Here is a 20,663-nt window from a genome sequence, read left to right on the forward strand (position 1 = left end):
ATAGATGCAGAATAATGCCTCCAACGGGCGCCCCCAAGCTGCAGTGACTGTCATATTCCAGGACATAGGTGAACTCAATGCTCGCAGCGTAAGAAGAACTAGCTTTAGCAATAAAATTATGGATTTAGTGGTTGTAAATACTGTGTGATTTCGACTTCGGCCATAGAAGCATGTAGGGTGGCCCGCTCGACTGTGGATTACGTTATTGTATAGATTGAATGAGTTATACGCACCTAACCCACAACGGGAATCTCAAACTCACCTTACGCATCTCCCCTAGCCGCCTTAAATCCAATTGGGAGTGGCCAGAGGAGCCTGAAAGGCAGAAGCTCTTGGACATGAGCCCTACGAAGTTGTCATATAACAAGACAAACTGGTATTGCCTTTACTGTGACATTGCTGCTAATCAGATGCAGCTGAAGGGTCACAAAACTGTGCTAGATTATGTGATGTTGTGACGCAGATTGCAGTATCACCATAGCAAAGGAATGCCGTTCTCTTGAACCATGCCAATGTGTGATATTTGGAGATTGTTGGTATATAGTCGCAGTAAAATATTGTTTAGCTATATGTCAGTACCTCCCTCTCTAGTCGCCATTAGCCATTCTCCCATCTCGGTTAGATACGACGAGTGTTAGAACGAGTGTTAGCAATAGCCATTCACTTTACGAGGTATAGGGGTCCACACTGTCCATGGGCGATTTGATTCAATCGATAACAGCTGTTCTTTGAGCTTCAAGTTTTGAATATTCTATCCAGTTTTCCTTGGACTTGCGCCGTTGTCTTTTCTTTTTCAGGGTAGTCGCGATGAAATCCGTCAGCTGGTCCAAAGTGTGGTCTGGCCGCCATCATAAGGAGAAGGCTGGCACCTAAACAAGCGGAGCTATTGTGTCATCCATACTAACCGCTACGGCCCAATATTGGTAAGATATCGGTCACGGGAAGATACTACCTTTCGAATTTGGTTTGGCCAATAGATCGCTCAATATTACCATTCGTTTAACAGGCCGATTGCAGATATTTCATGCTGTCTTTACCGAATCCGCGATTTTATCTAGTAAAAGTATGAGGTTAGATAGATAATTGGAAGAATAAGACCTTCATCCTTGTCATTTCGCGCATATACTCATAGTACGTTTACCATGTAAATGGGCTTAGCGCGATACCGCCAACATATCGGCTTTGATGTCCAGCAACGTATGGATAGGAAAATGTGCTAAAATTTACCTTAAATTTCATAGAATGGGCTGAGAGAGCCTGAATTGGTCCGTGGTTCTGCAGTCCTTTGCAACCTCAACCGGCTCAAATTCCAAAAAGAGCTTGACTTCCGCGAAACTTCCGCGGAATTGATCACGATGTACCTCGTATTAACGCGCCAAGCCCTTTGTGTTCTGAAATAACTCGTATTCGGGAAATAAACGTCGTCTATATATACAGGAACCAGACACTGAATTGAAACAAAGTATCCTCAACGCCCCACCCTGTTCGTGGATAAATACCACAATTGCTCTGCTTATTGAACAATACTCATTTTTAAAAGTCGCAGTTATGGATATCTCAACCACTATAGATCCCAATGATCTCTTCTCTGCTAAGGGTCTGGTCGTTGTTATCACAGGCGGAGGCAGTGGTATGCCTGTACTTCTTACGTGGATGTGTCCATTAAGCCTGATATTTCTTAGGAATTGGCCTCGCCATAACCTCGTGTCTCAGCCAAGCTGGTGCAGCCCACATTTATATCCTCGGCCGCCATCTATCTACTCTCCAAGAAGCTGCTACTAGCGTTGGTGCCGCTGTTGTACCCATACAATGCGATATCACTAGCCACGCCTCTGTTTCCGCCGCTGTTGCAAAGATAGAAGCTGAAATCGGCTATATTGATGTTTTGATAAATAATGCCGGCGTGCAGGGTCCCGACCATAGGCCTGCTAGAGATGCAGAAACGATAGAGGAACTGCAGAGAATATTGCTCACTGATCCGGAGGGCTGGCAACCCACTTTTGCAGCCAACTCAAGCGCTGTTGTTGGAGTCTCCGCTGCCTTCTTGAAACTCCTCGATGCGGGGAACAGACGGCGGGGTTGGGAAGGGGGGAAGATTCCTTTGGGGCGACCTCGGCGGCGGGATATCACGGTCTTCACTGAGGAGGGGACCGCATTACACGACGAGAGGAGCAGTCAGATAATAACAGTTGGGAGCATCTCTGGCCTTAATCGCTTTATAACGGCCGGGTTGGCTTATGGCGCGAGCAAGGCTGCGGCAATTCATTTGAGCAAGATGTTGACGTATTTGTTGGCGCCATGGGGAATCAGATGTAACGTGATAAATCCTGGAGGTGAGTTATCTGTTGCTAGGGCCCTAGTCTCAGTTGTTGCTGGATTTTACCTTACCGCTTATAGTGTATCCTTCAAGGATGACAGCCGGGACAAATGACAATTACAGCTACATGGAAGTCCCTGCTGGTCGAAAAGGTATGTATCAGGATATTTGTGGGGTTGTTCTGTATCTTGTAGGCAAGGCCGGAGCCTATGTCAATGGCAGCATGGAGAATACAGATGGGGGGCGCCTAAGTGTGATGCCCGCAACATATTAGTTGGGGGTTAATACATGATAAATTCATATTAAGGCCATAGGGAGGCGGTAGCCCGAGATTCTAACACGTCGCTGTATCCTCAAAAGAACGCATTAAAGCACTCCTAAGCATCTTTATGGTCCCTACCATAGCTTTCACCCGGCAGGAGTGGATTGGAACCGGGATCCGCACTGGGGAAGGTGGGACTTGTCCGATAGGGATACGTTCCAAGGAAATGCAAGTTCATTCGGATCTAGAGCGAATCGAATTATCGTGGTTAGGCGCAACTGATAGCGGGCATCGACTGGCATCAATGACGGTTGTCTGGGTAATGTTTCCGGGGATAATGGTCAAGCAGGTTCAGCGGTAAATCATGATTTTCTTCATTTACTGCATGCGGGCAAGGCGTGCGTCATGCTGCTCAAGGAGGTGTGCAGCACCCGAAGCACCTGAGTCAGCGTGATGGCGATCGATAAATAGGAAACCATGGATATATATAAGCTTCCCTAACACCACAGTAGTAATTTGGATTGCGAAACTAGATCTAAGCTGAAAACGTGCAATGGCGTCTCATCCTCTTCAGGTGAGGCGAGGCCGTGGGGGCAGCTGAAGCTGACTCCCGAGTCATGCAGCTTTCTTCATTGTTCCAGGGCGCCAACGATGGCCCAGCAAAGACCACAGCTCAATTGACTGGCGTTTCAAGCGTCAGGAAAGAGAGTGGATGATGGACTGTACTTCATAAGCAATAAAGGCATCCTGTGTCCTTACAGTAAGACTGCGGGCGGATTATCCCTATTGTCTGATAACTTTCTGCTCGAAAAAAAGAGCAGAACTTCAATCTTTCGAAAAATCTCGAGCGGATGGTTCACCTTTGTAAGTTATCACCCTGAATGGTAGCCACAATCACTATCACTCATGCTAACAATGGCAAGGTGGCAGTGGAGCGTTTAGCTACTTTAAGACCATAAAAAGATGTATTATAACTCTGTAAAGTGAGATACTCGCTTGCGTCTACAGGGACAAAGTCTGAATTACTAATATTATAGGCACATTTCCTAAGGTCTGCTCGTGTAAGAACCCCGGTCTTTGTGCGTTTCTCAACTGTTACTTTGGGTTATGAATATCTGATTCAGTGAGAAACCCACAGAGCTTTGCAATCAAGTTCTACACCAGTGAGGGGAACTATGACATTATAGGACTGAATTTTTTCTGTCTCAGAACTCAGCCTAAGTCAGAGACTAGTACTAGTGACACAGCCTATATTCTTCTATTATGATCCCATCTAGGGCCCTAATATAATTCAGTCCTAGTATCAGAATCCACAGAACTTCCTGCTACATTATAACTCTCTATTTGATCTTCTTGCAAATACTCTAGAAGGGTGAGCGAGGATTGTAGTCTATATAGATTATCCACTAACAGGCAACAGAAACCATACAGGCATGATGTTATTTAGCAACCATGGCACACCAGTCAGGTGGCGTAACCTACATGGGTACAGGTGTCACACATTCAAATGGTACGCGGAGAAATCTTAGTCTGATCATCATACATACTGACAACATTGACAGGGTTGAAAAGGATGGGGGATTGTGTATGTCAAGTATCACTTCGTCGCAAACCACGGACAAAAGCAGTTCACTGCTGATGAAGCCCTCTGGTTTGGTGGTAAGGATCCTGACTTCTCCAAGCGTGACCTCTGGCAGGCTATTGAAAAGGGCGAACAGATCGGCTGGACGGCGCACGTCCAGATCATGAGGCAAGAAGAAACGGACCCGTCCAGGACAAGACCCTGACGACGACGAGGATGGGAACGGCGGCTTCGGAAGATACCGCCCAACAGACTCGGCCAAACGCAAACATTAGATTGGCCCTGCTGAGCGCGGACCCATCAAAGACGTACCAGTAGCATATCGGCAGCACAAAGACAGAATATGTGATTAGGTTCAGGGACATTCAGACATTCAATCTGCTGAAAAAGCTCAGGAAAACACTGAATGACTGCAAGAACTAGGTAACGATTCGAAGTTTGTAAAACCTCGGTTTGGCGTGGTCGTCCACCGCATACCGACCGAAGACTTCGACCCCGAAGGGAACAAAAATGGGTGACAAGATCATGGAGGAAAACGACCTCGGGAGCAAAAGGATTTCAGACTGAAGACATTGCATGGCTGAAGAAGAACTATCAGCCCTTTTACCCTGTGTCAGGCAGTTAGGACGATGGGCTTTTACCTGGCTTTTACCTTCTCGCGGTATCCAGTGTCATTGAATTAAGATACTAGGAATTTCTCCCCCCCTTTCCCCCCCCATATCTTTGTCCGTTCATAGACAGATTGGCTGCATCAATCTGACAAGAGGAGATAGCTATGCACTCATATATGCCCAAGAACAGACTATAAAGTACCCTCACGATAAGCCTCAATCAAGTTTTTCAACCACTCGGCTCTCGTCAGGTCACGCTCCCCCCCTCAGCCATTTGCTTCGGCAGCCCCTGCTCCAAAACAACAACTCTCCAAAACTGATGTGCCTGGCATATCCGGATCCGCATATTCTGCTCCTCGTACTTTGTCATACAGGCCGAGCAGAGGTCTATAAGCGGACACTGCTGGCAGATGAAGCGTATGTCGCACTTTGGGATCACCTTGTCACATACGTCGCAGTATGTATCGACTTCGGCGTATATTGCGCCGGCAGCCTGCTTGTCGTCGAGGTACTGGAGGCATTTGGCGAGCTTGTAGATGTTTGATCGGTCGCCTTCCATGACGCGCGTGGCAAGGCCGACGACACTGGATTTCAGGATGGAGATCTGCTCCTCTGCCGACGTGAGTGATGTCGTCGGACTATGTTGGCTGAGTTCACGAAGTAGGTCGCCGGAGTGATCAATCGATGCCCAGTCAATCGCGCTGCGGCCGTGTACATCTAAGCAATGATATTCTGCGCCGCTCCGCGCGAGACAAGTCACAGCTTTGGGTTCGTTGCTGAGGATTGCATAATGAAGGGCTGGAATTCCGCGATGCTTCCCGTGGTCTGTGTGGAGGCCGATGTTGACATCCACTTTCCGCTGGACAAGATTCTCGATGATACGGGCTTCTCCAATGGTAGCCGCGACTTCCAGCACCGTACGGCCGGCTGCGTCCCGTACCATGTAATCTAGGCCCTTGGCGGTATATGCTGCGAGGAGTCGATCGCAGACGACGTAGTTCGCCGCAGCGGCAGCTGAGTGTAACGGCGTCTGGCCCAATTCATCCCTTGCGGCGATATCCGCACCAGCGTTTATCAACATGGTGTATATCTCCGAATCCGTGTGGGAAGAACAGTGGTGTAGCGGCGTCCTCCCGTCTCTGGCAGGTGCATTCACATCGGCACCTCTTTTTAACAGCTCACGGGTACCCTCACAACTTCTGCGAGCTGCAATAAGAAGTGCGGTGTCGCCATTATTGTCTCTCGCCTCGATCGGTGTTCCCGCCTCCAAAAGTGGTGGAATTGATTTATACCTGTTGTTAGCCACGGCATAGTGCAGCGCAGTCTTACCGTCAGACGTAATAGCCAGGGGTTCTGCGCCGTAGTCCAGGAGGCACATAATCAGTCTGGGCATGGCGCCGTGTGTGGCGGCGTCATGCAGAAGCGAGGTGCCATCTTGCTTCAGGCGGGCCACATCGGCTCCTGATTCAAGGAGAAACTTGAGGGCTTCGGTGTGATTGTGGGTGATTGCACCATAGGCTGCTGACTTTCCTTGATGGTCGACGCGGTTTAGATCGGCTCCTAAGCGAATGAGCTCTCTCATGGAATATAGGCAGTTATTAATCGTTGCTAAATACAAGGGTGTCCTTCCTAAGGAGTCGAGAGTCTCAATATCCAGTCCAGCGTCGATTAGAGGCTGGATCACTCTGAAGTTGTCTTCAGTAGCAGCTACATGCAACGGCCCTGACGAACCTGCTCGTTTGTCAATTGCGACGTGGGCTCCTGCATCAACCAGGGCTTTCACCAGGTGGGCATTTCCGGACTTAGCGGCCAGGAATAACGGTGTTCGGGAGTGCGGGTCGAGTGCGTTTAAATCGGCGCCCGCTTGGATGAGTCGCTCAAGCATCTCCAGCGGCCTCCTGAGGCTGATGCCTATGTGCAACGGTGAGACCCCGTTTTCATCGAGAACACTGGTATTGGCTCCAGCATCGAGCAGAAGCTCGAGAAGGGGAAGAGAGCCATAACGCATACACTGATGCAAAGGTGTTTCACGAAGTAAGGTGGCAGCGTTGACATCAGCGCCGCTATTCAGAAGAAGCTCCACGGCGCCCAACTGGCCGTTTACACAGGCTAAATGGAGCGGTGTACCACGCTGTCCATCTCTCGCATTCACATCGGCGCCGTACGAAAGTAGCAGTCGAACAAGGCCAGGTTTGCCCATTTGCGCAGCAATATGCAAGGGCACGTCTCCCATCCTCATCGGGGCGAGGGGATCCCAACCAAACTCGACCAGCAGCCGGATAATCTCAGAATTGCCTCGGTAGAGGACGCTATATAGCGTATCCGCAGATAAGCTCTGCAGAGGTGAGGAGGTCGTCTTCGCAGCAGCTTCCAACAGGAGGCGGGCAGCACGCACGCGGTCCTTCACTAGCGCAAGGTTCAACGCGCCCATCCATGCACCATCTTCATCGGGATAATGCCCAGGAGTAGCATTTAATATGATACGTAATGGCGCTAGTCGCCAACGAGTCACAGCTATTGACAGGGCTGACTTGAGCTTGGTTATCGGTGTGGAGGCGTTAACGTTAGGCTCAACGAGGATTTTAAGGACCTTAGGCCTATAGCGCGTTATTGCTGCCAGGAAGGCGTTGTTCTTGCCGACAAATAATGAAGGGTCTGCTCCATTGTCGAGCAACTTTCTAACAGCTGAGATCGGGCCATACTGGATCGCGCGGATTAGTGGGGATGTTGTTTCGCCCACGTGTTTGGCTCCGAGCGCATAAAGTCGGGCGGAAAGCAGGGTGTTGAACAGCTTTGCCGTCTGGACAAATGAATTGAGGTCTTTCAGCCAGAGATGGTCTCCTATGTCCAGAATAATCTCGGGAGGAAAGCCGACAAGCTGGGTCGCGGTGTCTTCCATTGCGTGGATGGAGGTGAGAGGAGAGTTGGGATTTGGGAAAGTTCAATCCGATGGGGCGATTCAGCTCACTCTCAGGCCTCAGGCAGCAAGGGCTTCTGCCTATTCTGGAGCCCGCGAACGCTAAAGTAGTTACCAGCCAAACTCAGTGACTCACGACCATTGACTCACCATCCATCTCCCTTGGTTTTCAGCTGCTATCTTCAGGTTCTTGTGACACTTGTCAAATTATCCATCCACCAAAGAGGATTACGATCTGCTCATAGTCGCGGATGGGACGGCGTCCACTGGGGCCGCACTTGAAGTCTTTGAACGCATCGCTTCCTCGGATTATCTCCATCTCCGCTATCACTGAATGTTTCTCTAGCATCGGTGTTATTATCTACCGAGAGTACAGCGACTATGGCTGACTACAGTGGTCAGAATGGCTTCATCTGGCGCCTGACAACGAAACGACAGCGCAGCCTAACCTCATATCCTTCGCCATGAATCTCGCTAGCAAGACTTTGTGACAACTAAAGGAATAGAGTACAAGATAGTTGCCCTCGTAACCCAGACCAGCTGTACTGTACTGTGGTTAAAGATAGTATGGTGGCAATTTAAATAGGCTTGTAGTGCCCAGAGTTCGTCTCCACCAACGATGTCTTGACTCTTGACCGCAATGCTCGCGACCAGCATATGTCAAGCTCGTAGCCGCGTAACTGGAAGTCCACAGGTCAGCCACAGGAGCGCGGAAGACAAGCAGGTCTGCATATACTGTAGTGAAACATATCAATAGCATCTAGCCAATTGGTGCATTTCTGCCCTACCACTAGATATTACATTATAATAATGAAACATTGCTCTATTGCGTGCGGGAGTAGGGATCACGTGGTCTCGTATAAAGTGCTGCCTGCCAGAACTCAGGAGCTAGAGTTGGAGCCGATGCGAAAGGAAAGAAGAGTTCTCTGATCACCACAGCCATGGAGATCGAATACACCCAACATCTCTCCTACGGCTGCTCCCCACTCCATCTCCCCGGCGAAGACTTGCTCTCTGCTGCTACGACACCGACCCTCCCGGCAGATGCCATATCGAAGGCTTCATGCCCACAACCTCCAGCGAATCGTCTGAAACGACCCCATAGAAAATCTCGTCAGGGATGTTTAAACTGCAAGAGTCGGAGAATCAAGGTACGTAACTTACGCGATAGACTCTCTGCATCACTGAAACTAAGCATGGTATACCAGTGTCAAGAAACAAAACCAGCATGCATGAACTGTATACGAAGAGATCTAGCCTGCGTCTACCCAACTAAAGGAGACACAAGATGGCGACTATTGATAGCGGATCGAGCTCAGACACAGATACCCAGAGAATCGCCCATCGCCTCACCATCTCCTCGAATTTCCACCTCCGCTGTCACCGTTGACGACCTGCGCTTTTGGCATCATTACCTTGTTGATGCGCGGCCGGGCCTCCCCATTGGAGATGAGGGCACCTGGTCCTCGCAGATACCCATCTTTGCCCACGATGTGCGTCAGTTTGACCACCACCACATCCTGCCCCCAAATCCATAAAAGATTGCAACTAATGGTGATGATGTATGCGTAGTGCCCCCATCTCCTCCATGCATTGCTTTCACTCGGCGCATCATACTGCTCCCTGGCGAGTCCACAAGGATACCAATACGCTCCCCTTGTTATTGCGCATCGTGGCAAGGCCCTCAAAGCCCTCGGCGCCATCCTTGCTAAGGGAGACAATTGCACCATTACTGAAGTGGACAGTGCTCTAGCGACATGCTATGCACTAACTTTTCAAGCCCGCCATATGAGTGATGGTGTTATTGACTTCGCGGTCATGGTGCGCGGCTGCAGTATTATGACAAACTGGTATTTCCGCCACGGTCGAAAGAGCAATATCTTCAGTTGTCTACAGACTCAGGAACAGACGATGCAAACGACGACCCTACCGTGGGACCCACAGGCCCTGAAGGACCAGCATACCATAACCAGGTGTATAGCAGCCCTGGATAAGCTACAACCGTTTCTGCGGACAAGTGGGCATCATATCTTCTATAATGCACTACGGCTGTGTTACGAGTCGTTGCTTATCTCATACCGACGTGCATTTATTCGGCTCACAATGATCTACGTCTCATGGTCATGCATGGATAACTCAGAGTTTCAGACATTGATCGCACCTCAAAATTATATATCACGGGCACTATTTATGCATTATGTCACTATCGATTCATTCATGCGCCCGCTATATGCCAGGCTTAGCCTCACAAGGAATCTCCAGTCTAAAGGTGGGCACTTCCTACTCTATCGGTGGGCCGAGAATATTTATGAGGGGCTCCCAGAGTCAATACGGGGTTTGGTCTATGATCTGTACCAATGCTTTCTTCTAGACTTGATATCGGATATTGCTCTTAGTAGAGCTTATTTTCCGCAGTGGAATCATGAGCTTGGCAGGTTTGTTGCGTTGCTGCGCAATCGAATACCAAGTGATGTTTTGGATTGGCATGATATTCGTTAGGAATGAAGAAGAGTGAATTATCAGAATGGCCAACAATCCTATCCTAAACACGCCCTCTTGCAGTTGAAATCCACCCGACCCAGAATCACACACTTGCAAGATTTTGGTGAGACTATCGCAGAGCTCTAAACATGGATGTGGGCACGGCTTTTGCTCGTAGACTGTCATCTATCCATCACCATATTGCACCTGCGTGGCTGCTACCAATAGCTTCCAGTGGATACGCGTGGAGCAAACTAATGGACACTGGACTTTGAACCTGTGACTCAATCTATGCGAGATGATGCGAGCACAGCCTAGGTGTATATTGCGCAATTGCTAACGTCCATAAGCCCGCCCTTTCAAACACACGAGAAATATCAAATCGGATGGACAACGACTGAAACCCCACCCGGAGTGGCTCCTCGCCGGGCTGATCAATGACAGGCTAGGGGGGCAGCCTCGTTTAGTTGACGAATCAGGTCGACGATGAATGCGAACCGAACATAAAGAGTACTAGGTAGTATGGGTCCCGGATCCGTCCCGTATTGTCTGGCAAATTTGTGAACACTAGGTAGTAGCTTTCTTGTCATACCGGGCTCTTGCCCTATATAAAGCTCGAAAACATGTGCTTCTCGGTGACTCTCAAATCGACTATCCTCACCAAAGCTGTTGAAAATGTGGATCTCCTGCTCATTTCTTACTATCATTGTACTGGCCATTGTGTCAGAGCTTGCTTCTTCTGCGAACATTGGCAGCACCCTCGAACGGAGCCATAAACTCCCCCTGCTGAAGCTTCCATACGGGACATGGCGGGCCCATCAATACAATGCCGAAGCAGATGTAAGCCTTTCGACAAGCTTGCTGTCCTCGGACGCTAATAGTTCAGGTTTATGTGTTCCGCAACATCCGCTACGCTGCTCCTCCACTTGGTGAACTACGCTGGTCCAAACCAGCAACCCCCGAATTCATTCCTGGCATCCAAGACGGTTCGTACGGTCATAACTGCATTCCTGCTCCAATTCCAGACCAGTTTTTTATGCCAGGCGTCAAAAATCTCACCAAGAATTCAGCCGAGGGTAGGATTTTGGTCCCCGATTGGGTACAAGTCAACTCACACTCTCAGACTGTCTCTTTCTCGACGTTTACGTGCCCGGGAAAGTGGTAAGAAAACGCCAGAGACTGATTCCAGTGGTTGTTTGGATTCATGGTGGAGCGTAAGTCGCTCGATCTACCTCCATATTCGACTTGTTTAAACTCGGGTTTTTCTGTAGGTACGTTAGCGGCTCCAAAGACCAGGCAATAGGGACAGGATACTACGATGGCACAAGCCTTATCCAGCAAGCAGATAACAATCTGATTGTTGTAACTATTAATTATCGCCTGGGAGCTTTTGGCTTCCTTGCCGGAGAGCCTCTGCGCACCCAAGGAGTCTTCAACGCTGGTCTGCATGATCAGCGAGCTGCCCTTGCTTGGGTACAAGCATACATTCATCTACTTGGAGGCGATCCTGACAGTGTCTCTGCCTGGGGTGAGTCTGCTGGTGGTGGGTCTCTGATGTATCATTTGATTGCAGAAGGTGGGAAGCTTGATCCCTTATTCCGGAGGGCGCTACTCCAGAGTCCTTCCTTTGCAGTCAACGCAAACCCCCAAGTGAATCACAAGCTATTCAGAGACTTTGCAGCGGCTGCACAATGCCCAACTGAAGGGGAGGATGCACTCCGCTGCTTGCGCTTAGCAAATAGCACTATTCTAACCAGGGCAAATGAGGAGGTGTATCTCGGTGCGCCCGTGCCAGATGGCAAATATATCCGGAATCCTGCTCTGTTCGAGTACGCCAGAGGTAAGTTAAATGCCTTGAACCCCTTCAAAATAAACAAAAACAATCAAGCTACAGACAAGCTACGGAAAGGAACTAACCATAGCCTCAGGAAATACCTGGAAAAAAATAGAGTCAGTAATCGTTAGCCATGTCATAGACGAAGCAAGCCTTGGCCTCCCCGACCCTATCCCGGAGGGCCAGGTGGAGGCTTTTATTTCTAATAACTTACCACCGAACGCTACCGAGCAAACTAAGACAATAGCCAGCCTCTTTGAATCACTCTACGCCAACTCAACTCAGAAGGAAATGCTGTCTGCATTATACAACGACATTCTCTACACTTGCAACTTACGGGCTGTTCTGAAGGCCTACCCGAGCCCCGCGTGGGCGTTTCAGTTCAGTTTCCTCGATGGCATGATAAATGGGAAGCATGCAAGCGATATACCCGCGACATGGTATAACACGAAGCTCCAGGGCAGTATAGAACCACTATTTGGGCAATTCCAACGGTATATAACTAACCATGCACGGACGGGAAATCCAAATACGCCCCACAGCAAGAAGCATGAGCTTGAATACTGGCCCGAGGTTACCGGGCTGGAAGAGGATATGCCAGGAAATGTGTTCAATATGAGCAACTGGGGATTTGACATTATACGAGATAACCAGATGCCGAAAAGCGTCTGCGATGCTTGGAACGAGGCGCTCGTGGAGGCCGTCGAGTTGAACCGCTGAGTTGTCCTGAAGGAGACTTGGCTCTTCCACGCTGTCAGTTATTTTTCTCTTCTTTTAGTATCAGGCACTCTTGGCTGATCCGATCGGCTTCCTAAGTACTGCCTGGGGTTCCTACTATTTCTCTTCCTCGCAAGGCTTTGCGGACAATATCAGATTAAGCCACACTAGGGACTAGTTAATGGATCTCTCTCTAAGCACACGAACTCGTAGCATAGAGCAAGGGCTTATTTGGTCAGACATGCCTTTGTCAATGCACCTCATCGTCAGGCAGTCCATTGCAGCAATTGCAGAGGTGTTTCTGCAGGAGATTATTGTACTGAGAAAGCAGCTGCGCTGGAGACTCCTCCCACTGACGGGACGTAACTTGTGACCATATCCGTCATGACGTTGTCAATGTAATCTTGGCTATATGGCTACTGTTCCTTGGGGCTGTGATAAGTCATGTGGGATCAATTGATCACTCATGGGTAACTGGGAAGAAGAGTGGCCACAGCTCTTTTGTTTGAATGTGATGACTAGACAGGCCGTTGTTCTTAATGGACATTTACCTTTGGTGATTATTTATCTTTGTCAATGTCATACTATAATAAAAGCTTGGTCATCGTTGTACCGTAGCAGCAATGTCGCATCGACAGCGCAAGACTGGCACATGCCAGGAGGACGGTTGACGTTATCAGACAGCTCCAGTCCTCTGAATGAAACGCGACCAGAGAGGTGAGACCACCAAGCAACGTAGGCGATCCGGAAACGCAGCACCCGTTTCATTGAACAAACCGAGGCTGGAAAACAATTCGTACGTATGCTAGCTGACGGGGAAGGGCTTGAACAAGCCCTGCACTTTGCACGCGCCGATTTCCATGAACGTGGTGACACTGCGAAGTTGCTACTCGACGAAACTATCCCGCAGCCATCAAGGAACTGATTGCCAAAGTCATCCACGCCGCAAAACCACCTCAACAGACAACAAAGAGAAACCTGGTCCTAAGTCGCTGCCCAAAACCCAACAGGTAGCGGCGCATCCGCAGCGCCAGCACCGCGTATCATCCCCAAACGGCATGCCCAGGAGGTCATTGTTAAGTGCCCTAGCGCACTACTAAAGGCCAGCAAGCGAGCCTGCGCTGAGACCGTCCAAGCGATCCGACAAACTACCCAACGAGCGGATGCTACGGCAGTGCGGCGGCTGCACAGCGGCGACTATGCTATCATCTTCACCGAGTCAGCGGACTGGTGGCAGATCAACAACCGCTGTGTCATCGATAGTTTTGGCCCTGAAGCTAGCATCAAGCCATCAACACCCGTAGCTATCCCGCGCTCGCCAAGGCTTTTAAGGGAGGTCGCTGAGCGACCGCAGCGTCGACGAAATCCGCCTGGAATAAGGAAAAGGTACACTATATACTCGTCGCCACGGGCCGCCGGCTATTCAGTTTCTCCTGTTCTGAATATCATATCCATAATTTCATGACCAGGAGAGACGCTCTCAGGGGATAGACTCATGGCGTACAGAAACACTGCATGGCACTAAGCTGGCAGCTGCCATGCGGATCTCAGGCTACACGTGTCAATGGACATCTAGAATCGGGTGTATTGATTAATTAATATAGCGGGGCCGCGAGATTACACCCACTGTTTGTTTCCAAAATGCGAGACGAATGCACCACCAAATCCGCCCTCGATGCTTGCCTTTTCCCAGGTCGATCTGACATGTCGGACGGATTCTTCCGGAGTGATTGGGCCCTTGAAATGAGGCGCATATGTTGCGAGCTTGCCCATCAATCCCATCAAGCCTTGGATCTCTTCTGGAGTGGCTGTGGGTATGCATTAATCCAAATGTCCAGATGTTGTAATCTTGCAGGCAGAAATGAATACGTACCATCCGCGAAGTGGCCCACCTCCACCAGACCTGGGCTGATACTCATGAAGAGCACACCGTCTTTCTTGTATTGCGCGTTGAACTTGGCAACAATGATGTTCATGGCGGCCTTGGAGGCAGCGTATAGAGCACCAACCTCAATCTCGCAATCGTTGGTCAAGTCGAGGTCGGCCACACCGGTGGAAATGGTAATGACCTTCTTGATACTGCCCTTCAAGATAAGGGGGACGAAGAGGTGGAAGAGGTGGATATTACCGACAACATTAGTCTGCCATAGCTGCGATGAAACGGCCTCGACCTCCTCGACCTTGTCGCACCTGTTGAACATATAGTGTTAACGACAGACCGCTCCGGACAGTAGCCAGAGGGAAGTAGACCTACAATGCACCGATGGGTCCATAGGCGTCCAAGGAGGACACCAACGCTGCGTTGGCCACAAGGTAGTCAATTCCACGCTCGCCAACGATCTCGGCCGTGTCGGCAGCGGCCTGCTTCAGTGTGGCATACTTGGTGAGGTCTCCATGGAGGATGTGGACATTTTGACGGTCACCCAGCTCTGCCGCTATCTTCTTCTCAGTGGCAGCTTTGTCACGGACCAGACCGATGACCAGGTTTTTCTGGTCTTCCGAGATCTGCCTGAGGAACTCGAACTAGGCTGCTGCATTAGGTAAAGACAGTGCATCACACGGTAGGAAGGAAGACTCACCCCAATCCCCTTGGACACTCCAGTGATAACATAAACAGACATGTTGATTGGATGGGTAATAATTCTAAGTTGGATGAACTCTGTGTGTGTGTGTAGGATACAATAAGGTTGCGGTAGATGTTATAGTTCGTTTGTTTTGATAGAAAGAAGAAGCTCAAACAACGGCCATAGTTATCTATCATATGCCAGGTGCTTATAAATACTGCTTGATTAATAATAGAACGGGATGGAAAAGCGGCGACACCACTGGATGGAAGCCTTTATTTATTATTAAGCCCGGTGTGCTTATCTCACCGTGCAGGCTTGTACATATATGCATCATTAGGGGCTTGCCTCCAATCTCCTTTGATATAAGACATGCAGCATATGTTACCCATACGGTAGAGTAGAATGGCCTTGGGCAGACTTGGCCAACAATCGATTGAATCAATCCTCCACCAGTCAGATAAACAGTACCAAGATCCTATGGTACATCGAAAAAGAATGGGCGTGGGGATGTCTGTTTTTGTGGGTCCCAGGGGTGTGGTCCCAACTGGGTCGGACCGCCGCCACTAAATTAGAACGATTTGTAAGCAAGGGAGCAAGGAAGCTATTTGTAGTAGTAGTAGACCTGCGTGCTGAATCTGATAAACCAATGAAACAATGAACATGAACATGAACATGAGCATGAACATGCCCACCGAACAGCGGGGGGGTTCTCGGACTTGGACGTTTTGTAGCGCGGCATCATGCCAATTGCATGATATTATCCCAAAGAATATGTCAGCTGAATCTCAGCCAGCTACGAGGACGCGCGTATGCCATTGCCTGCCTTCTGCCCCCTTTGGAGAAGGGCCTTTCCCTATATATTCTTTTCCCCACTCCTACCCGCTATTATCCTCTACTTACGTACCCTGCTAGGTCGCCATGTACTACTAAAGTGAGGTGAGAAGGAAGACTTGCCTTTCAAATCACTGTCAGTCAGGTTGGCCCTGCACAGTGTAACCACAGGTCCTCCGAAGACAACAACAGGCCGCGCTATCTAGGATACAGTGGAATACCACCGCAAGGATGGTGTGTCTGAGGAAGCATTATGCATTGGTTCACTAACCAGTTTTGCGTCGAGTGGTTCCTATCATGACGAAGCACAATATCTTGAAATGCGCAGTTGTGAGTGGTTGCAAGACGGCTATCTTTACAGGAAGAGCTCACTGACACTAGATGACAGAAGACGTATCTCAGAGTCGGCGCGGCCTCTCAGGCCGAGGAGGATCAGGTGCGACCTGGGTGGAAGATGAACGACCGTGACCATGTGTTGGAGTTGGGTCTATGACTTGGAGAGCATAAGAAAGCTCTCCTCTGATCCGGAAGGGATTTAAACGGCTCGCGAGGACAAGATGTCTGGCTTGATACGACATACTTGGTCTACGGAGCTTTTATGAATGTAGCGGCACAGAAAAAGAAACAGGGGCGGCGTTAGCTTCGACTGACCTGTTGATACTTGAGCATGATAGCGGTCATGGCCCTGTTGTTTATTTGCAAACGGCTCCGGCAGCCTGCAAACGGAAGCGGAAGTGAGTAAAACCCCTTTGGTACTTGTCTCCCAGAGTTGTTTGTGGCTTTGTGAGATGGAAGAATGCCGATCCTCAAGGGAGAAGCAAACATCTGCATATATTCACAAGCTTTATATATCCATGCTCTGTTGACAGTCGCTAAGATCCATTAAACAGTCTATCACCTGGGGGCTGGTTTACCAGTTGAATCTAGTATTATCACATTCTGTCCAGTGCACTATTGGTCATATGCTGCTGCCACCTGTTATGAATCCAGTCATGCTACTCGATTCTCTCCTCTATAGGACCCCGGGCAAGTCGTCGTGGTCAACCCATAGAAAGTGAGTTCTGTTTGCGATGGTTGAATATTTGAAGATGTCGGCGCACTTTTCTCATGGCGTCCACTAGGTAGACAACTGTTCTAATATTGGATGAAAAGCTAGCTAGCTCTGCTTGGGTGGTGTGTAAGTGTACAGAGACACAGTTCCACCTGCAATGTTCGATGGCTTGTCTGCAGGTGCTGGCATCAATGACGAAACTTCAGATGACAATCATTTATTGTTCGCATCCCACAGAAAATGGTCTTTGACTTAGCCTGATCTCCCCTGGCACGTTCTATGATTATTATTGGTGATTCTGCTTTGTGGCCCTGCGGATTTGGGGGACCGCAGTGTCCCATCAAAGCGACAACGAGCTATCAACTGCTTTGGCTATCGAATTTAAGTGGACATGTCCAGATTTCTGTTAACGAGAATATGCCTATCATTTTCACTATGCTATAAATGGTCGTCTAGACACCTTTTGGGCGGAGTGGATTGGTGGTAAACACTTTCTTATTGTAAAGGTTGGCTGTCTTGGCATCCTCAGCATTGCACGGGGAACATCCGGGCAGCCGACAGAGGAGAGAGTTCTTTTCGGTATGTTCCCCGAGAATGCCGCATGTCACTATGCTTGAAGGATACGAGTATAAGGCGGGTTCGGCATTTCCCCGAAATTACGAGGTTGTCTCCCCGCAAGCTTCCCCAGATTGACACTTCGGATTGAATACACAGACCTTCCGGCGAGAAATGGCGATTGATAAATCCCCAAGATGCAGGACGTTTGGGGGTTTCCAGTCGTTTCAATTGTCGACAATAGTCATCCTCTCAGCATGTCTCCCAACGTTAAATGGACTGATGTGGCAAGTGAGTGCTGCATGAGCGAGTGGCCACAGCGGCGGGCAATATTGATTATTGACTCTTCGCTCCAGATAATGCCCACCCCATCTGGTACAAAGATGCGGGCTTGCGTCGCAATGTAGCCCTGGGTCTTGGTCTTTGCCTTGTAATTGCCACAAATGTAAGTCATCTCGTCTGCTTTTTGAAAGTTGACGCTGATAATTATTGCAGGGATGTTAGTAATGGCGGGATTACTTAGACGATCGCCAAGTACTGAACTGATCGATCTGTCATTAGACCAAGCAAGCCTTCTCACTGGGTTCCAGGCAATGCCTTCATGGCAAAAGTATGTTCACCTTTGCTGATTCGTTGCGGCCTCGAGTTTGACTTTGCCAGATACTTCAAGAGCCCTACTGGCTCTCTGCTGGGTATTTATGCTGCCTCTTTCTTTATACCCTCGATCTTTACTGCATTCATTGGTGACTTCATTTCCACCAAAATGGGCCGTCGATGGTGTACCATCATTGCAAATATCATCATTACCATCGGCTGCCTTGTCAATACATTTGCCAGCTTTATCGGCATGTGGTGCGGTGGTATTTTCTTCTCTTCCCCTCGTGGTATTGGTCTCCCGGTTGACGAGTGTGTTCAGGTCGTGCTATTATTGGAGCAGGTGTGGGTATGGTGAAGGTTGCGGCTCCTGTATTGATCCAAGAAATTTCCCATCCTCGGCTTCGACCTATCCTTGGCTCCTGCTACCAAACATTCGCATACATCGGAACCTTCTTCGCCGCTATCATGACTTGTGCCTCACTCAAACCTACCTAAACCACGTTCTGAGCTAACCCACGATGCTAGTTGTTGGCCTGTATGTCCCCGGTGACTGGGGTTGGCGATTCCCTTCGATTCTCCAGGTAATCGGTCCAGTTGCTGTTATCATCGTGACCGTGCTTTGCCCTGAATCCCCACGGGTGAGTTTACCCTCCAAAGACAAAGTTGAAATCCCCCTCCACTCACAGGATCGTGCAGTGGCTCATAAAGAATGGTCGCGAGGAGGAGGCCGTCGGTGTTCTCGCCAGTTTGCATGCCAACGGTGACAAGGAGGACGCCCTCGTCCAACTTGAGATGAAGGAAATGCTCACCGCTATCGAACGTGAGATCGTCCAGCGGGAAGCAAGTTTCTTAGACTTCCTGCGGACCCGTGGAAACAGGAGACGTCTGGCCGTGGTTGTAGCTTTGGCATGCTCTCTGAACTGGATGGGTAATGGTATCATCTCCTAGTAAGTTGAATACTTCACCGCGTGCACGGACAGTTTAGCTGATGCTGCTGTAGTTTTCTATCGCCAATTCTCAAATCGGTTGGCATCACCTCGGCGGTCCAAATCACCTTGATAAACTCTGGACTTGGTAAGGCTCGACGGTTCCTTTTTTCCCTGCAGGCTCAAAGATCAAAAGCACAGGCTGGGTTCAAATGGCTGACTACCCTACAGCCCTTTGGAATCTAATCCTCGCTGGCAGCGCTGCGGTGTACTGTGACAAGGCTGGACGTCGACCGCTGTTCCTGACATCAGTTGCGGGGATGTTATGCTCCTACATTGTTGTTATGGGTTTATCTGCCGGCTTCGCCAACACCAAACAGCCCTCACTGGGTATTGCTGTGATCCCTTTCCTATTTATGTGAGCTGTCCTTGGAGTCCAAGAGTGAAGAACTCGCTGACCGTTTCAATGCAGCTATTTCGGGTTTTATGACATGGCGTTTACTCCTCTTCCAATAGCATATACTGTTGAGATTCTACCCTTTACAATCCGGTCCAAAGGAATGGCGCTGTTCACAAGTACCGCTACTTTGGCCACCGCATTCAACCAATTCGCCAATCCAATTGCGCTCAGAGCCATCTCATGGCGATAGTGAGTGGCCCAGACCATCTCTAGTTGCTTACTGCCCATGCACTGACTATGGTATGCTTAGTTATGCGGTTTATATTGCCATTTTGGTCTTCTCCTTTTGTTTCATCTTCTTCATGTTCCCCGAGACTAAACGTCTCTCAGCTGAAGATGCAGCAAGGGTTTTCGACTACAACATGAAGGGCGCTGCCCTGGATAAGACAGGTGATGATGCTGAGCATGGCACTATCAGTCCCGCCAACGAGAAGCAAAGAATCCTACTCTGTCATCGAAGTCAAGGACAGGATTTAAGAGGGTGGTGAACAAGGATGTGGTCATGGTTAGGTAAGGGTACCATATCATACTCATCCACCATTAAGGAAACGACGGCGAACTGTCACTTGGTTGAATCTACATTCACAATGTATTATTCTTCCAAAAGCACTGTAAAGTATCTCACTGTGTTACTGATGATGTTATCTAATTTAGGGTACTTTATATCTCTCTCATAATTCACACATATCATAGTCTCACGAGAACGACGAAGAAAACAGGAAGAAATAATTTCACCAAGGTCTCATAGTTAGTAGCCAGTAGCCACTACAGGTCTAGGGGTTCTTGCCTATACATTAGAGAGGTAGGCAGATAGGAGGTAGGTACTCTGTATTGCTGCAGCCTCCAGCATGTTGGAATAGTTAACTAAGTTAACCTATGCCTTGGAATTTACATAATCAACCAGTTTCCCCGCAAATTCGGCTGATTTTAGCGGGGGTTGATTACTAACAATAGC

At 49.1% G+C, this 20,663-nt stretch overlaps 7 protein-coding genes across 7 annotated transcripts; 6 read left to right on the plus strand and 1 right to left on the minus strand.

The window, feature by feature from the left end:
* Positions 1-218: 218 nt before the first annotated feature.
* P174DRAFT_379220 (uncharacterized protein) lies at positions 219-458 on the plus strand (the record flags this gene model as incomplete). The annotated part of the gene is made up of 1 exon (XM_024822892.1): positions 219-458. One exon carries the CDS (start codon positions 219-221, stop codon positions 456-458), a length of 240 nt encoding a protein of 79 aa, XP_024677742.1.
* A 1,064-nt stretch (positions 459-1,522) lies between these two features.
* P174DRAFT_445768 (SDR family NAD(P)-dependent oxidoreductase) lies at positions 1,523-2,971 on the plus strand. The gene is made up of 3 exons (XM_024828412.1): positions 1,523-1,630; positions 1,683-2,333; positions 2,398-2,971. The coding sequence occupies exons 1-3, from the start codon at positions 1,549-1,551 to the stop codon at positions 2,589-2,591; spliced, it is 927 nt and encodes a 308-aa protein (XP_024677743.1). The 5' UTR covers positions 1,523-1,548; the 3' UTR covers positions 2,592-2,971.
* Positions 2,972-3,959: 988 nt separating this feature from the next.
* Positions 3,960-4,366, plus strand: P174DRAFT_454873 (uncharacterized protein; the record flags this gene model as incomplete). The annotated part of the gene is made up of 2 exons (XM_024829273.1): positions 3,960-4,089; positions 4,152-4,366. Exons 1-2 carry the CDS (start codon positions 4,032-4,034, stop codon positions 4,364-4,366), a joined length of 273 nt encoding a protein of 90 aa, XP_024677744.1. The 5' UTR covers positions 3,960-4,031.
* Positions 4,367-8,630: 4,264 nt separating this feature from the next.
* On the plus strand, positions 8,631-10,188 carry P174DRAFT_379005 (Zn(II)2Cys6 transcription factor domain-containing protein; the record flags this gene model as incomplete). Its single annotated transcript, XM_024822879.1, has 3 exons — positions 8,631-8,840; positions 8,898-9,182; positions 9,262-10,188. 3 exons carry the CDS (start codon positions 8,631-8,633, stop codon positions 10,186-10,188), a joined length of 1,422 nt encoding a protein of 473 aa, XP_024677745.1.
* Positions 10,189-10,845: 657 nt separating this feature from the next.
* P174DRAFT_379073 (carboxylesterase family protein) lies at positions 10,846-12,724 on the plus strand (the record flags this gene model as incomplete). Its single annotated transcript, XM_024822883.1, has 5 exons — positions 10,846-11,010; positions 11,057-11,246; positions 11,294-11,384; positions 11,442-12,010; positions 12,099-12,724. The coding sequence occupies 5 exons, from the start codon at positions 10,846-10,848 to the stop codon at positions 12,722-12,724; spliced, it is 1,641 nt and encodes a 546-aa protein (XP_024677746.1).
* A 1,614-nt stretch (positions 12,725-14,338) lies between these two features.
* On the minus strand, positions 14,339-15,342 carry P174DRAFT_425089 (SDR family oxidoreductase; the record flags this gene model as incomplete). The annotated part of the gene is made up of 4 exons (XM_024825255.1): positions 14,339-14,529; positions 14,595-14,911; positions 14,976-15,244; positions 15,301-15,342. The coding sequence occupies 4 exons, from the start codon at positions 15,340-15,342 to the stop codon at positions 14,339-14,341; spliced, it is 819 nt and encodes a 272-aa protein (XP_024677747.1).
* A 2,640-nt stretch (positions 15,343-17,982) lies between these two features.
* P174DRAFT_464313 (hexose transporter protein) lies at positions 17,983-20,185 on the plus strand (the record flags this gene model as incomplete). The annotated part of the gene is made up of 12 exons (XM_024830375.1): positions 17,983-18,016; positions 18,082-18,174; positions 18,287-18,335; positions 18,386-18,585; positions 18,642-18,794; positions 18,848-18,960; positions 19,019-19,269; positions 19,323-19,396; positions 19,480-19,666; positions 19,721-19,897; positions 19,959-20,125; positions 20,148-20,185. The coding sequence occupies 12 exons, from the start codon at positions 17,983-17,985 to the stop codon at positions 20,183-20,185; spliced, it is 1,536 nt and encodes a 511-aa protein (XP_024677748.1).
* Positions 20,186-20,663: the final 478 nt, after the last annotated feature.

The sequence above is a fragment of the Aspergillus novofumigatus genome (genome assembly GCF_002847465.1).
Source record: "Aspergillus novofumigatus IBT 16806 chromosome Unknown P174scaffold_10, whole genome shotgun sequence".
Lineage (NCBI taxonomy): Eukaryota > Fungi > Ascomycota > Eurotiomycetes > Eurotiales > Aspergillaceae > Aspergillus > Aspergillus novofumigatus.

Bases quoted from the DNA above. Each gene is read 5' to 3' on its own strand.
- P174DRAFT_445768 (XM_024828412.1), top strand. From the start codon at position 1,549: ATGGATATCTCAACCACTATAGATCCCAATGATCTCTTCTCTGCTAAG. The intron at 1,631-1,682 runs GTATGCCTGTAC...GATATTTCTTAG, and splicing joins TATCACAGGCGGAGGCAGTG to GAATTGGCCTCGCCATAACC. The intron at 2,334-2,397 runs GTGAGTTATCTG...TACCGCTTATAG, and splicing joins TAACGTGATAAATCCTGGAG to TGTATCCTTCAAGGATGACA.